General features: G+C 44.5%; 1 protein-coding gene across 2 annotated transcripts in view; it reads right to left on the bottom strand.

Moving 5' to 3' along the window:
* The window catches only part of LOC309670192 (protein eva-1 homolog C-like), a gene marked incomplete at both ends in the record, with an annotated part of 214753 nt that overhangs the window by 138748 nt on the left and 59242 nt on the right, over positions 1-16763 (bottom strand). For both annotated transcript variants that reach the window (XM_082481038.1, XM_082481039.1), the window contains 2 exons: positions 3634-3757; positions 15602-15816. In XM_082481038.1, the coding sequence (XP_082337164.1) occupies positions 3634-3757; positions 15602-15816 (339 nt within the window). The remainder of the gene's footprint in view (positions 1-3633; positions 3758-15601; positions 15817-16763) is intronic.

Raw genomic sequence — 16763 nt, 5'->3', positions numbered from 1 at the left:
GCCCTTCAAATCACATAGCAGCAACAAGTGAGTCTCACTTTACCCCAAACTGAGACGAAATAGAGCATTTTACTGATTATTTCTGACCTTCCTAAACATTCTGTACCTTCAAATTTAAAGTATGCACACACATAGCGTATTTATTTATTTACAGGCACAGAGAATACACAGCACTGCCAAACACCTGACATGTAAAAGCAGTCCCATGCGCATATCTGACTCCTGTACATGCAGATGAGTGTCCACTAGACCCCAGATCCAGTCATTGGATCGGAGGGGACCATGATTAGCACAAGACTTCTCAAAAAACACACAAGCCATTGAATTTCTCACTGCTTCTAGTTAAGCAAGCACTTCTCTGAAATATTTCTTTGAATTTCTAGAGGAGGTGAACCATAATGCTTCAGCATCAAACCTTTGCATGAGCTTCCCTTCTTCCAGCGAAAGCTATTTCAGAGCGGTTAGTGCAGCAGAGTTTGCCCCGATCGCCCTGTTCCCCGGAGCTTCACCATTTGGAAAATCTGGGGCTTTCAGTTTCAGCATGATTTACTGCCCTCCATCCCCTTAAAATTCTGCCCATGAGAATCCAAAATAGCACCTTGCCTTGTGAGTGAACCCCACACAGCCAGTGAGCATCGAAACCACTACATTTCAATTGCAACATAATGTCAGAGAGGCATAACTGCAGTGACAGTGGCTGGAGGGGATGACCGCATCTAGTTATTCTTCAGCAAAGGTACAAGTAAATGCCACTAACTTCAGTTTTGCTTTCTTTCAAGGAAGTCTTTCTTTTTAGATAACTACCTCTATTCAGGGGCCTTTTGAGGTTCCAGTGTGATTCTGAAAATGGGAGGGCTTGCGCGTTCTTATTCTATGTTAAAGATGTCCTATCCAAGCTCTGCAGGCCACTTTCCAAAGCACCTCTCAAGCACAAAACCAAGGCCCCTACTTCAGTAGCATGGTCACATCAGGCTCCCTCAAGAGGCAAAGGAAAGAAATAGATGTCTCTAGAGGACAATTCAGACCTTAAATAGCTTCTTTACCGCATTTATTCAGTACTGCATCCAGCTCTGGAGTCCCCAACATAAGAAGGAGATGGACCTGCTGGAGCATGTCCAGAGGAGAGCCACAAGGATGATCCGAGGGCTGGAGCACCTCTCCTATGAGGAGAGGCTGAAAGAGTTGGGGCTGTTCAGCCTGGAGAAGAGAAGGCTCCGGGGAGATCTTATTGTGGCCTTCCAGTACCTGAAGGGGGCCTACAGGAGAGCTGGGGAAGGACTTTTTATTAGGGCATGTAGTAATAGGACGAGGGGAATGGCTTTAAACTAGAAGAGGGCAGGTTCAGATTGAACATTAGGAAGAAGTTTTTCACTTTGAGGGTGGTGAGGCACTGGAACAGGTTGCCCAGAGAGGCTGTTGAGGCCCCGTCCCTGGAGGTGTTCAAGGCCAGGCTGGATGTGGCCTTGGGCAACCTGGTCTAGTGGGAGGTGTCCCTGCCCATGGCAGGGGGGTTGGAACTCGATGATCTTCAAGGTCCTTTCCAACCTAAACCATTCTATGATTCTATGATTCTTATTAAAGTACTTCTGTAGGGTCTACTGTTAAGAAGGACAAATTCAGGAACAGAAACATAGCCTAAAAAATTGCATTTGTCTTCTGATGAAGTTATGGATTGAAGCATGCACCAGGCAGTAAGCTCTGGACAAGACTCTGGTGCTTTTTGGTTACAATTTGCGTGATCAGTCTTTCTGGGGCAGATCAATACTTCATAGGACCACAGCTTTTGGGGCCAATTCTTAAACATGAAGGGCTTGCACTGGATTCACTTACAGCTCATAAACAATACGCAAATACTCAATAACCCCAAAAGCCCACCAAAATTTGTCATGGTCCTGTACTTTTCATTCTGTGGATCACTTTCTTCAGTCCCCTCATTAACCTTCTTCTAAAAGGCACGATTACCAAACTCCCACAAGCACAAGATTCAGATTGTGAGACTGAAAACTGATGTCTTGAATCATCAAGGAAAGGTTGACCGTGTCCTGGTGTCTCTGCGCAAAGCTAATCCTCACATATTTCAAACCTTGTTATTAATCCAGCAGCTTCTGATTAAAAGCTTGCCCAGTGACTAAGAAACAATAATTTGTGTCAGGTTACCCTGTTTCACCCTGCAAAATTGGAGCTGTCTGAAAAATGTCTTGGGGAAATGTTTTCAAGCAACTTCCCCTGCTCTCTTTCAGGAACATCACTTACCCAGCACACACGCAAACTCCTTCTTTTCTAGCATATCTGTAATTAGCAAAGAATGCCAAGCCATAAATATTTATGCACAGATGGGATCCTGAAGTACCTTCAGAAGTTCAGCAGAGGCCTTAGTAGTCAGATTCCTCAAGCGAGCTTTGATACAAAACCTGCAGGTTCAGGAGGACTTGTCAGAACACCCTGCTAATCACCCCTCTCTCAGGGATGCATTTCTCACCCAACAAGGGATGTTCCAATCACTCATGAAAACCCCACAACAAATGCAGGTGCTTCATTACCTGCTTTTCATTTGAATTCCTCACAGATCTTGCCAGATCCCTTCAGTTCATTAGCACAGGTCTCTGCATGCAAAAAGATTGTGCTGCTGACAGTCTGAATGTTTCTGCTTTTGTTTCAAACCTTTTCTGAAATCAGGTATGTTTTAATTCCCTGTGCAAACTTTTTTTTATTTCTTCCTCAAAAATCTTGCTGATGTGATGCTGGAACCATGTTAGTTATGCCATCTAAAAAAGCGTGGGATGAGGCTGGTGTGAAATGCCATGTCCAGACTATTAACTCAAATAGAGTTAGGGCCTGTTCTCTGGCTGAAATCGGTTGGCGCAGTTTGGCCGCCATCAAACCCTATCCGTCTCCTAACCAATATCTCTGCTTCCAAAGTGCTGATGGAAAACAGTGCCCAGGCTGGGCTAACATCCCCGGTGGGGCCAGGAATCAGCCAAGAGGGTGTTGGTTGTCCTGGGCCAAAGCCGCACCAGGGTCCCTCCTCCGCAACACGCATGATTGCACTCCCAGTATCCAGGCGCCAGTCCCATTTAATTTAAACACAGCTAATGAGATCACGCAAAACATAGATTAACGTTTCCCAGCCTCATCTGGGAGCAATTTAGAGCTGGCTTGTGGCATGGCGTGGGCAGGTGAGCTTACCGTTGCACCACCATCTTCGGTGCCTGCCTTAGGCACCCAGGTCTGAAGTCTTTGCCCACGCAAAGAGCTCCCACTCCCTCTGGAGGGGCAGGCGGAGAGGGGACAAATCCCACTAGCCCACCGGGACAGGAGGGCGGCTGCAGACAGGAGCGGGAGCAGCCCACCCACCGCCGGCAGCGTGAGCTCAGTGTTGGCAAAGGCTTTCACTGGCACCTGCAAAAACAATCTGCAACTGGGGCTGCCAGCAAGGAGGAAGGAGCCGGAGTAGCAGCATCCCAGCAAGGCAGCAAGCAAGGGGGAGAGGGGAAACGCTCTGCACCCAGGGGGTTATGTTACACCGAAAATAAAGGTGGAAGGGAACAAAAAGTCCTAGGAGACCTCGCTGGCGAGTATTAAGTACAAAATTGCTTTGGTCTCGCCAAAGAGATTCAATAGCGAGATACTTACTTGGCCTGCACTTGTACCACACGATGAGGTATTTGCCGGTTCCAGGGCACGGATCTGTGCCGAAGAGACGGCTATTGACGAGAAACTGGCAGCTCCGCTTGTCCTGGCACTCGTCCAGCATCTTCTGCAGCCAGGGATGCACACAGACACGCACAAGAAACAGAAAAAAAGCACATCAGTATCTCCACCAAAGGGATCATCAAACCAAGACAAGCTGGAGAATGGCAAGGCCGTCCTCGCCTCCACATCCGTCCCCAGCATGAGGCAGGCAACGGTGCTTAATGCAACCGCAGGAGCCATGGGCTAGGAGAGGACTAAAACTCACACTGGTTTAAGGAGCATGATGCCTTTCCCTTTCATGCGTGCAAAAGCGGGGATTTGCACTGGGATGGTCACAGAGATTTTGAAACATTTGCATGCAATTTAATCGTAGTATAAGGTAGTACTGTCCCAGGAAAAGCAGCTTTGAGGACAGGGATCAGCCCTGACAGTTAAAAGCAGAGACCCAAACTCTGCCACCACCGTTCTGCTTTAGATTTCTCTGGAGATGCACAATTTCAACCACAGTTTTCAAGAGAGCTCTTGCCTCGGCTATATAAAAACTTTGGCAATTGCGGGTATTCCAATAATTAGTAATTGCGGTGGGAACACTGTTGTACAGCCAACTTAGTTGGTTTTTAATAGGGCTCACTCCTCTTCCCCCATGACTATCGCATTCCTTCTAGCTACGCTCAGCAAGGGCCTGAGAGTCGGAGGGCCCTCCCACCGCCGGCATTTTGGGTCCCGTCCCCTTTTCTGCACTGCCTTTCCTGTAATGCTCGCTCCCCACTTCCCCATTCATAACACTCATAAAAACTCTATCTCAGAATCCACAGGGGCAAGACATTCTGTCTCCTGCTAGAAAATAGCTTCATTAAGGAAGATTAATGATTTCTTTTAACCCTATGAACCTCTAAAGCAGTAGTGGGGGGAGAGAATATTATTAAGTGGGGCAGTAATTAAGTTTTAAATTCAGCTGGATGGCTTAGGTGGTATTTATGTGCTGCTGTGGAGCCCCTAGAGCGCTAAAATTACCATAATGTTTGCCTGACACACATGAACCTGTCAGAGCATTTTGAGACCACAGAGCAAGGTAATCCACCAGCCTCACTAAGTCCCCGCAATACAGAGCTGTGAATTCCAGTCCCAAAACAATTAATTTTCACTTGCAAGGAGGCACTGGAAAATCCTTTCTCAGAAATTCCCCTAGACTCCCCCGGTCTCTTTTGTCTTCTCCCTGTTCCCTTTTCTTACACCCACCTCGATATTTGGGCTTTCCCACAATCTTATCCCCGCGCCATTAACATAAAGGCTGTTCCATCTTTACCATGCGCCACCCAAACCAATTTTCTCCCTGCCTCAGTGACTACTCTATTTTTGAGTTCTCCCTGAAGATGCTGTATATATTCTTTAGCATTATAACTCTGAATGTCACCCTCTGAACAACAGGAACAACAACTGTTCCAGTTTCAAGTGCAGTTTGAAACTGCCTCATTTGTGGTTGCTCATAACTTCCTAAAGCTTTCACCTTTTGGGCTTACACATGCAAGAATTCGTGCCTGCCTCAAGTCTGACCTTTATTTTAAAGTTCAAACCAAGATGATTCAGGCCTTTCCTAGGGAGCAGAGAACATATGCTGCTCTCTCCACTTACAAAGGTAATGAAATGCAGGCATCTCATTTCAAAATACAGGGCTTAGGGTGGAAAGGCTGAAAGGTGAACATTGAAGGGGGTGCCTGGAAGCATTAGCCCCAACTTGACCATCCCATTAAAACGCATAGAAACAGCATGTTCGTTCCTCTGGGCTCAGAAGGGTTGACTGCTCACTCAGCATGTGAAATTTAATTCAACGCAAAATCCAATGAGTTGCAAAGGAATTTAAGCGAGGTCTCTACACAGATACCTCTTTTGATCTCAAAAGGCAAAGGACAACTGGAACAACTCTTCAGTGCCTCACGGACAAATCCTCTCCGAATCACTGCAGACCTGAAAGGATTTGCTGGTACTGGGCAGCCACAGCTGCATTTACACCCAAGCAGCGCTAAGAATATGGAGCAAAGGGAAAGAAGCAGCACCCTGAATGTTTCGTTTCCCACAAGGGAAGCTTTCTCCCCTCAAAGGCAGCAAACTTGGGTTTTTGGTCAACAGACCTGTTCATAGCAGATGGATGGGATTTTCAAAAGCCTTCAGCATTGCATAATGGGTGCTATTAAAACCAGTGGGAAAACCGCCCTGGGTTTCAGCAGAGAACGAGTTAGGCCAACAAGAAGCCTCTTTGAAAACCTCAGCTTTCATCCATCCCGAGGCTCAGCACCAGAAGCGAAGGCAACCACTTGCCGACCTCAGAGAATGAAGAACGTGGGCAGCATTCACATATTTCCACTTCATCTTGTTTTGCTCCAACTTTTGGCAGCCCTTGCTTTCTCCATGTATTCCACATAAGTGAAACCTCCTGAGTTTACTTCCTGCAGTATGCAAAGTAACACAGAGCCCTAGGGAGAAGTCTGAACCTAAATTAAGGAGCAAAAGTCATCTAGGCCACTGTGAGACCATAGAAAATGGGAAGTGCTCTTGAGGCTGAATATGCCTTTTACTAATTGGTTTTAGTGTTTAGCTACAGTTTCAACTTAATTTGATAATAGCCATGACTCTGAGAATTTATTTCATGGGGGAAGAGAAATCAATATTTCCTTTTCACTCACATGATTCTAATGTGCCTCCCCTGAAGGGCAACGATTTTCCTGAAAATATAAAAACTCATTAAGATTTCTGATTTCCTGCTGACTATTTGAGTGAAGTCTTAGGCATAATGAAATATATCCATAAAGAGTAAAATAAAAAAAAATATGTTCAATACTCAGTGAAATACATCAGGAAAAATGCAACAAAATTTAGCAATGGTTGACTGTGCCATGTTCCTGATTAATAAAGAACAAAGATTTTACACCAGCCCTAACATCAACTTAAAAACTTGTACATACAATTTTTACCTATCCTTGCATACACAGAAATCTTCTTCCCCACTGCTTTCATCAGTATGTGCCACATACTATCATCTTAGAATCACAGAATTACAGAATGGTTTAGGTTGGAAGGGACCTTAAAGATCATCAAGTTCCAACCCCCCTGGGACACCTCCCACTAGACCAAGTTGCCCAAAGCCCCATCCAACCTGGCCTTGAACACCTCCAGGGATGGAGCTTCCACAACTTCCCTGGGTAACCTGTTCCAGTGACTCATCTGGCATCTTAAACATCTTCTTAAACACTGTGCAACACAGCGAGTCTACAGAACATGCGTGACAAGATGTTCCACTACCGGTACTCCCCCCCCACAGGTCCAGGGTATCTGGTGTTTACAGGGACCCTTACAAATCCAGACCTTGGCTTTCTGGTCTTACTGTCAAAAATCAAACTTCTAGCAATATCAGAGCTCTGGCAGAAGTTGTTTCTGAAGTATTTGCAGATGATCAGCTAGATTGACACCGGGAAAGCTGTGAGTTTATTTGGTAGTGAGGAAATGTCCTGAGCTCACATGGCTTTTGCTTAATGGCTTGAAAAATTTAGGCAATTCATTCTACGTTTGCTTTGCTTTTCTGGCTGTCACTGACAGCTGTAAAGGTGAAAAAATACAACCACAAAACCAAACAAAAAGAGGCGCACAAGCAAACTGAACTTGCACAGAGATAGTAGTAGACATGCCAAACCATCCCTAACTGGGATGTACAGTCAGCTGTTTATGTCATTGCCATCTGGTAGACCCCCGACTAATGCAAAACAAAGTTGCATTGGATTAGATTGTATTATAAAAATCACTCCAACTGAAGAAGGTGGAGGAGGAATTCCTGTCTGGCACGAAAGGGGAGGGAAGACACATTAATTGCATTGTGCCATTTTATAATTGCATTCTAGTGGTAAATCAAGCCTGAGGGCTGACAGCCAGTGCTCAGGAGGGAAATTGCGGCTGTTTAAACCCATTCCATTCTCTGGTTCATGATTGAGCTAAGAAGCTGCAAGATTTAGAGGAGATAAGAGAGCAAGAAATGTGAATTCAAGTAAAACAAACACTAATCTAACCCCTGTGATTTATGCCCTGGATTAATCTCACTGCGGTGACCCAGCTCTTGCAGCAAGGGCAGCCTCAAGCTCAAAACCATGTCTTTCTAGTGGGCATTGCAGATGAAACACATTTCTCGTGCTCATTTTGTTGTGCTCATTAGCTAAGTAATTGCTTGTGCTCATTAGATAACAGCCTTTTAAATCTGGAATTGGATGCGAGCTCTGCAAGAAGGCTGTCCTCAGCCATTCCCAAGGGTGCACTCATTTTTATTCTGTCTCTTCAAACCACTCTTGAAGAAGCACTTCCCCTGCACACTTAAACCACAACTGAGCTTAACACCCAAGGCAATTAAACTTATCTCAGTTCCTAGTCCCTTGTAGTAGTTCATAGATTCAACATACTTAGGGTGAAACTTTGGACCCATAGAAGCCAACGATGAAACTCAATGGGAACTAGGATTTTGCTACAGGGCTGCTCTCTGTACAGCCTCCGTCATCAAAGGAACATAAGGATGACTGCAGGGCATGTCAGTCAGGCATGAAATTACACAGAGGAACCCCACTAAATAATTGCCCAAATTGTATGTTGCTGAGAATAACTCAGAGAGCAAACTGCATGAATGGATCAGAGCCGTGTGCAGTTAAATGAAGATGGGCAGAGATTTGTACTCAGAATTTTACACAAGAAGCCACCAGTAATTTTAAAAAATATGATTAAGCATTTTTAGGTCAAATTCAGTCCAGATATAGCCATTATGATGAAGTTACACCAATGCTTATATTTGGTACACCACCATGAGTTTTGCAACAAGAAGTAAACAAACAAGGCAGCGTGACTTCTCCCTACAAAGCCACACAGTGCAATGCATTCATAATGGCTTCATGTCACGTTTCATTCTAGTTTTGATACTGTTTTACGTACCCCTGAATGTTGGTATTACTTTAAAACACACTGTAAACTTAGTAATTTTAAGATGCAAACTAATCCTTTTTCCAATTATCTGAATATTGCGCATCCATCTCTATTCACTCATGCAAATTACTGAAGCCCATGGACCAAGAGGATTTTCCAAGGATCAGCAACAGGGATGGACAGACTACATGAGAAAGTGAAATCCTTGTTGATGGTTACCTGCCTATGGCTTCATCAGGCAACCTTCCCTGCCTGCTTGACTAGAAAGCAATTCAGTTTTGCCCAAATTATCGCATTCAATTTGTGCATCACATGAAGAAGAGGTGAAAGGCCCTGAATCCTGACTGATGTATGGGAGGTTTTACTACTTTACTAATTATCTCTTATCACTCTCTCATGGACCTTGCAACACTCACAGCAGAGTCAGCAGGAGGAAACTATGCCCACACGTTTGGTGACTCACATTAACAGGCCAGACTGTGAAATCAAGAGCTGAAAACCGGGCACACATTCCCTTTCACCAGCTCTGCTACAGGAGTAGCCAGCGCCAGCAGGGCAGTAGGGCAGGCAGCAGTGGGCTGGGATGTTAAAACAGGACAGCAAGATTCACCAGAGCTCCTCTGGCACAGCCTTGAAAGAGCCCAGAGACAGCGATTCACAAAGAGCAGGAACATGCTCAGCAAATAGAAGGACCCGATAAAAGCTGCATTACAAATATCACCTAATTAACCATTACCTACATTTCCTAACAGTAGGAAACTTAATCTGTATGCGGGGTCAACTTCAAAGGAAGAGGAGGTCTAAGCTTAAGAAATACAAAAGGATGCATAACCAAGTCATAGGATTAAAGAAAGGGAAAGCTTAAAACACAAAGTGGAAAAAAAGAAATCATTGAAAGTAAACCGTTACACTGTCAAGCAGGGTCTTAGTGGCAATGATGGAAGCCCCATGACTTGGAAAGTTTAAATTTAGAGTAAACAAGGCATTAGGAGGCCTAGACCCCGGGGAGCAGTCCTGCCTCATCAGGCAGACAGGCTGCACCAGCCACCTCTGCCTCCAGTGCCTCTTCCTCTGTGGTACACAATCAAACTGGTCTGATGAGCTATTTCAGTCAAGCCAAAGATTTCAAAGATACGGCAATTTAGAGATTATCTATGACCTCTGCATCAAGTAGTTCTTCTACTTGCAAATAATTAGCTGGGGAAGCTGCTTGCCAGAGAGTTGTATTTCAGCCTGGGCAAGATTCATGAATGAAGCTGCTCTGCTTCTGTGATTTTTAAAAGCAACTTGGGCACTGCAGTACCCTCTTCTGGACCCCGAGCTCACTGCTCACCATCCTCTACTAAGTAATTAATATAGTCTGATGAAGAGTTGCCCAAACTGCTCTTTAATTCACTGACATTTCTGTGACTGAAACTTTCCTTGTTCAAGCTGCCTGTAAGCTGTGGAGATCTTCTAATATGCGGTACAACAAATGGTGGGTTCTCCTCCCAGTGGCACTGCTGACCATTATTCTTCCTATCGTTTTCCTCCCTCTTTCCCCTTAACCATCATCATCTTATAGACACTTAGAGTCATGAGAACAGAGCGTTTATTGATAAGTTGAGATAGTGCCGGTACAGCGGGACCTTCACTCCTGTTGAGGCCACTGTTGCATCAGTGGGACCATACAACATCCTGTGACTGGGCATGGCAGGAGCCGCTGTCCTTGGCCCACCAAGAAAGCTAGAGCAGTTAGATCATTTTCTTCTACTCTGTATTCTACTCTCCCACACTGTTAATCCAGAACACTTGGGGAAAATAAAAGAAACTGCAACACATGGGTGCACACACTTTCCAGTCCCCTCATTTTGTGATCAACTGGCCCACGCTTTGAGAGTCATGCAGCTACTGGAAAGTTTATCTCATCTTTCACCAAAGAGGTCAGCTCCCCTTTGCTTACTAGCACAGAAACCCCCCTAGTAGGTGCAAATGAAAAGGGGGGAAGAAGGGCCCAGGGAATCCTGTGGTTAGCATGCAAGGAATCTGCTGCCTTTTGTACCGCTGCCTCACGCACTGCTGGAAGGACAGCGGGAGAGGGTGGCAGCAAAGGTGTCCAGTATCTTGCTTAAAGGACAAAAGGAAATACCATATCAGCAGCTCTAGTGATTCTTGTCACCAAGGACTGGTTGTCCCGGAGAGTGTTGAAAGGGACCAGGCCACAGGCCATGCCTAGGCTACATCCCCAGATGGGGTAATCTTTCCAAGGAGAGGCATGACGGCTCCAGAGCACCTTCTAAGCACAGCTCCTCTCTGGGAAAGAAGTCACGCGGTAAAACATTGCCCTCTGAAGTGCACTTTCCTGCTGATTTCAGTACGTGTGTACATGAAGACAGAACTTAGCCTGCAGTGTCTTTGATAAATACCTGGGAAGAGAAACACCACGGATAAGTGCCTCCTCTCCAGGGCTTTCTATTTTCCTTCTAAATAAGATTTGCTCCAGGACTTTCTGTTTTCCTTCTAAATAAACTGTGGTTTTACTTTTCTGTCAGTTTACCAAAATGAGAATATTGCAGGTAATCTGCTGTAGAGTGTAATACACAATAATCTTAGGCCAACCATTAAACATTCTTCCACACAGACCTTGAGTAGTTTATTGCGGAAAACAAGTGATATCAGGAATACTGATCCAGGAATGAGCAGCTGCAGAAAGGTGTATAAGCAAGCTACTCCGAACCTCCTCCTCTTCAGCTGAGCAGCTTCCTGTAAATATAAATGTGCCCACATGCATTTTTGCAGGCCCAAGTTATGCATTGTGAGCTTGGCTAGGAGTGACTAGATTTTGGATTCGCTTATTGGTAGGCACTTATCATTAGGCAATGCAGAACACTTATCACTCCTCTTTCGCCTTTGTCCTCTGTGCCAACATTTATGTGTTCATTTGAATAAGCACACACTGCTGCTGTATCTGTTTATCAGCTTCCTTGTTTCCCCAGAGGCAGGATCTGAGGAGATGTCCCCATGGCAGGGAATTGCAAATGTACGCAGCAGTGTGAGAGGGGAGAGGGGAAGAGCAGAAGGGGGAGGCTAAAGCAGATGAGGATGGTCTCTAGCAAATCTCCCCGGAGTGAAAGGCGTCTCTAGATGTTCCCGTGTCACCCCCTGCTGTGCAGCAGTGTAATTTAGCTTCTTCTCCGTACTCCCGCACTAAAAAATCACATATTGGGCAGATTAACAATGGGCTTGACCAACCCTAACTGGGTGACATGGGACAGAGCAAGAGAAAATCTGCACTGTGAAAGCACAATGCACAGATCTATCAAAAATCTTCAAGCTCTCAAAAATGGTTAGGTTGCATGCTCAGACCAACTGCACCTGCATAATTGCTCCAAAGGGGTAAAAGTACATGGGAGTTACAGGCCGTCACCAAGACACCCACACCGGACTGTGCTAACACAGCTCTGCTCTTCAGCACCCCAACTAACATCTTTCCATGATCCTGCTTGAACGATAGATACTCTCTAGTGAGCGTACACCTCATCTCTTTGCATAAATTATGCAGTGTGGATAAACACCCTCTTACCTACTGCCAACCATTTTCAGTGGCATGACTTTGATGTGCCTAAATGACCAGAAATATTCAAGAATTTACTTTTCTAGGTGAAAGAGGAGTAGATTTTGGTCCTGCCAGTTGCTCTTCCTGACCTACAAGCAAGAAAAGAGATGGTTCAGCCACCATAAAGCTCTTCCTCTGCTAAGGCAGGGTAGTTTGCACTGCATGGGTGCCTTTTACCAGAGCCACCAAGGCTCCAGATGTTCCTCTTCTGTCTCTCATCCATCCCTCCTGGCTGGGACAAGGACCTTGCTCTCTCTTACTTCGCAGTCAGGAATACCGTCTGCAAGACTCCACGGGGAAAGTACAGAAGAGCCAATACCAGACCAGACTGTTAATTAACAGCACTAGTACCCAAAATTAGCTTCTATTATTAAAGGATAAGTGGGAATTTTCTACAATTCCACCCTCAAAATATCTCAAAGATGCTTCAAATCTCAAACAGCTCAAATCTCTCTTTCCATCCTGCCATATATCTCATGTGACTTGTGCTAACTCTGGGCTCCCCTGTTAAAGTGAGTGGAATGGGGGGAGCGGAGGGAGCTGTTTAAAAAGGAAATAATGTCTGGCTTTCAACACAACTTTATTTTGTTGTTCTGACCTCTCCACATTCATGTGACTTGATCTGGAAGTTAACAGGAGACCAACTCCACCAAAACTGAAATCCCAGTCTGAACGTCCAAATTCTTTGTGCATTTGGAAATCTCCCACTGAATCTGACATTACGGTGTTAGAATAACAGAAATGTGTAGTTTGGGGTCACTGCCTTAATGCCTCGGACACACTCTCCCAAGTGGTCTGCATTTGATTTCAAACAAAAACAAGTGACGAAAACAAGGGATCATGGCAGCCAACCACATAAGGCTGGATTAGCAGTGGTTGTCTCAGTGTAATCAACCCTTTCTTTTCCCCTTTAACATAGAAACAATGTCTGAACTGGACATTTACAGGGGAGAGAGCTCCTAAATGAGAATTAACTGTTACTCACAGGTGGTGTTTGCAAGGAATAGTATTAATAACTGCCCCTTACACCCCCTCCAGGCCGCTCTCCAGGGAAGCAGAAAAATTATATCGTCATGGTTTTGATTAGAAACAGTGATTTTATATACTTAATTTTGAAGGGTTTGGTTTGGCTGACTTTTTAAATTACTGACAATCAGAACATGCACACAATTGGTCCTGCCTGTAGTAGCCATATAGCTGAGTTTCAAAACCACAAAAATACACGCAATTTTCTTGTCTACAGCTTTCCAATTTTCCTACATACATGCACTTCCTACCAGCGAGCTGCAGGCAGCTTGCCATTCAGCTTGTGGAGTTTCTGGGTTACCCTTCAGAGAGGCCTCACTCCCTCCAGGATTGAGAAAGAAGACAAGATTAAACTCTGGCATCCAGACTCATCTTACCCTGGCCAAGCACAGCACCCTGAGGTATCAAAGCCAGATTTGGGGGCACCAAAGAGGCACTGTGGATCTTCTCCAAAGAGACTCAGGAACTTGCCCAAGGACCTTCAAGAAATTTGTGGCAGAACAGAGAATGTCAGCTACTTCCCTAGCACATCCGCATCCCCCAAAATGAGTGAATAGGAATGTTCCGGCCTCAGTCATGTAATAAACTTACTGTACAAGAGATCTGCTGCAAGACTGCCTACAGGGAACACAATTCTCACTCTGATAAATAGGGGAGCTGCAGTTCCAAGCACTGTAACTGTTGGAGGCAAAGCTAATGGGGAACAGCTCTGAGGACACAAGGAGCTAAGCCAGGGAGGTAAGGATCTCTTTTAAATCCTTCCTGCACATAAAACCATGGCATGGAAAGCCAAAGGTTACACCTTCCCTCATCTCAAGTTCTTCCAGATGCCTTAAGTGGGCCAGTCACTCGCAAGGGATGAGGCTAAGCACGTAGCTATCATCAATCACGCTGGTAAATGAAATATTTCAAGTAAATTTTGCAGTAAATAAATAAAAGAAAGAAAGGGAAGGCTAGCCTCTGCCAAAGTCTTCAGTTCATGTTCTCCCACCCTAAACAACAGTCATATTATGAACTTTCGTTATCACATCTGGGAAAACGTTCCACTGATAAGGACTATGTCCTCCTATACTACAACTTGGTCATTTGTTGTGCAGTGGAAGTGTTATGAGGGCAACTGCAAATCTGTCAGCTTAAGGGTTACACTACAGGCAAACACCAACCCTGTGAAATTTCTTGAGAATTTACCACTGACATTTGGAAGCCAAAGCATTCGTATCAACTTAAAAAAAAATTGCTGTAAATTCCTCTTAAAAACCCTGGATGCAAGAGTGAGAAGTGATGTGGGAAATTCTGGCCTTTAGCCAAATTATTCACTAGCCCTGTAGGTTCATTAATCTAGTACTGCTATAAATTTCTACTATGAGATATTATTGATTCATAGCCATAAACACACTGGATGCTTGAGATCTTTGCCCAAAAGTCTTTACAGTCCCAAGTCCCACACTTGAAAAGACTTATTCTTACTTCAACATCCATTCCACTGATCTCAACAACATCAGCCAACTCATGTTTCTAATTTTAATTGTTCCTACTCACAGTTGAGTAACACTGGCACCTTCCAAATAATCTTTTGTTTTGCTGACATCACATGTGCTCTTGGGAGCATACATATAGTCAAAATTCCCTCCACAAAAGGACAGAGCAGATTAACTACTGATGCTTGGGAAATTACAAGCTTAAGTGATGTATAGTGGTAGATGTCCCATCCCTGGAAACCTTCAAGATCAGGTTGGATGGGGCTTTGAGCAACCTGATCTTGTTGAAGATGTCCCTGCTCGTTGCAGGGGGGTTGGACTAGATGACTTTAAAGGTCCCTTCCAACCCAAACTATTCTATGAATCTATGATCTATGATCATTTACAGTGGCCTAAAAGCCAAACGAGTCAGAAAACGTAAAGCCAAGGATTCTATCTCGGTTTTAAGTTACCAAAGCAAAAGCCTCTTGAAATAGGATCAGTTCTGAAGTAAAAAAAAAAAGACAGCAACTTCTGAATGCATTAAAAAAGCTAACCATTAGGAAGGAAAACTATTGAAAAAAATCTTCAAACCCAAGCAAACATACTGTGGTCTTGCAGTGTAATTCTGTTTCAACCACATTCCTGAACTGTTACTGACTGGAGTTGCAGCAAAATTCAGAAATTCATCAGCAAAATCTAGTTCGGTCCTGTCTAAACTACAAAGATGAGTTATCCGCTAAGCTGTGTGAGATGTCAGTGCTCCCATGCTGGGTAGTACTGCTTAATACAGGTCTATGCAGCACCAGCACAGACAACTGCTGTCTGGCCAAGGAACGATGAAGTCCAAAATGAACAGATCCAGTTTAACATGCAATACCTGAAGGGAAGTTCCAACTGAACAGGCAACATCTTCTTTAATTAAAGTTGCATAGGAGTGGGGATACCGAGAAGGACACATCTGATGACTTGGTACAATACGGCCATAAAATGAAGACTGGATGCTGATTGTGGTTCTGTGAGGACATCTCAGGGAGACATATTCTCCATCACAGGCATGGTCAGTGTAATTCTTTAGTACTTGTGATATGTAACCTGCAAAAAACATGACATAAACCATTATTAGTGAAAGGTAGTTAATATTTAGGTGATTTACAGCAGTGTAATCTGAAAAACACACAACAAACAAGCAATGAGGGGTGCAGATTTTATTACTCATCTCACACATGTACAAAGGAGAGAGACAATGACATGGCAGAGGGTGAAGCTTGGTGATTTGGCCTTCAGCCATGTTATATATCCCTGTGGAAGCAATATTCAGATGCTCCAAACTCTTAGTTGAATCATACCACTTATTTACATTGGCATATCTGTCAAGTTTACAGGAAATGCAGCTGAGCCAGACTCATCATTTAGACCACATCTAGATACTGCATGCAATTTTTGGCCCCCTAATACAAGACAGACTTCAATAAATTGGAGTGAGTTCAACAGAGGGCCCCCAAGATGGTTGGGAGCTGGAGCACCTGCCCTGTAAAAAGTGGCTTCTTCAGCCTGGAGAAGAGACAGTTACAGGGAGGTTATCAAGGATAGGGAGCCAGGTTCTTCACAGTGGCATGTGGTAGGAGAATAAGAGATAACAAGCACAAGACAAAACAAGAGAGTTTCAGACCAGGTATACAGAGCAACATTTTCACTGCCAGGGCAGTCAAGCAGTGGAATGGGTTGCCCAGAGAAATTATGCAGTCTACATCCTTGGAGGTTTTCAACACCTTACTGGATAAAGCCCTGAGCAACCTGGTCTGACCTTCTAGTTGACCCTGTTTTGGGCAGGAGGTTAGACTAGAGAACTGAAGTCCCTCCCAACCTCACTTTTCCTGTGAACTTATGATCATGGGCAAGAGAGACCCAGACACAGAGCCACTAAGGGGAAAGTTGGGGTTACAGTTGGTTGTGGGATGTCCTATTCCATCCATGGCACACCAGTCATATCTTTGGTCCCACTTCACAATATACCATTTTAATTCTTCTGGTTGCACCTT

Source organism: Vanellus vanellus (assembly GCF_965231255.1).
Source record: "Vanellus vanellus genome assembly, chromosome: 3".
NCBI lineage: Eukaryota > Metazoa > Chordata > Aves > Charadriiformes > Charadriidae > Vanellus > Vanellus vanellus.
Note: the sequence above shows the minus strand (reverse complement) of the source record. Positions and strands in the feature narration are given on the sequence as shown.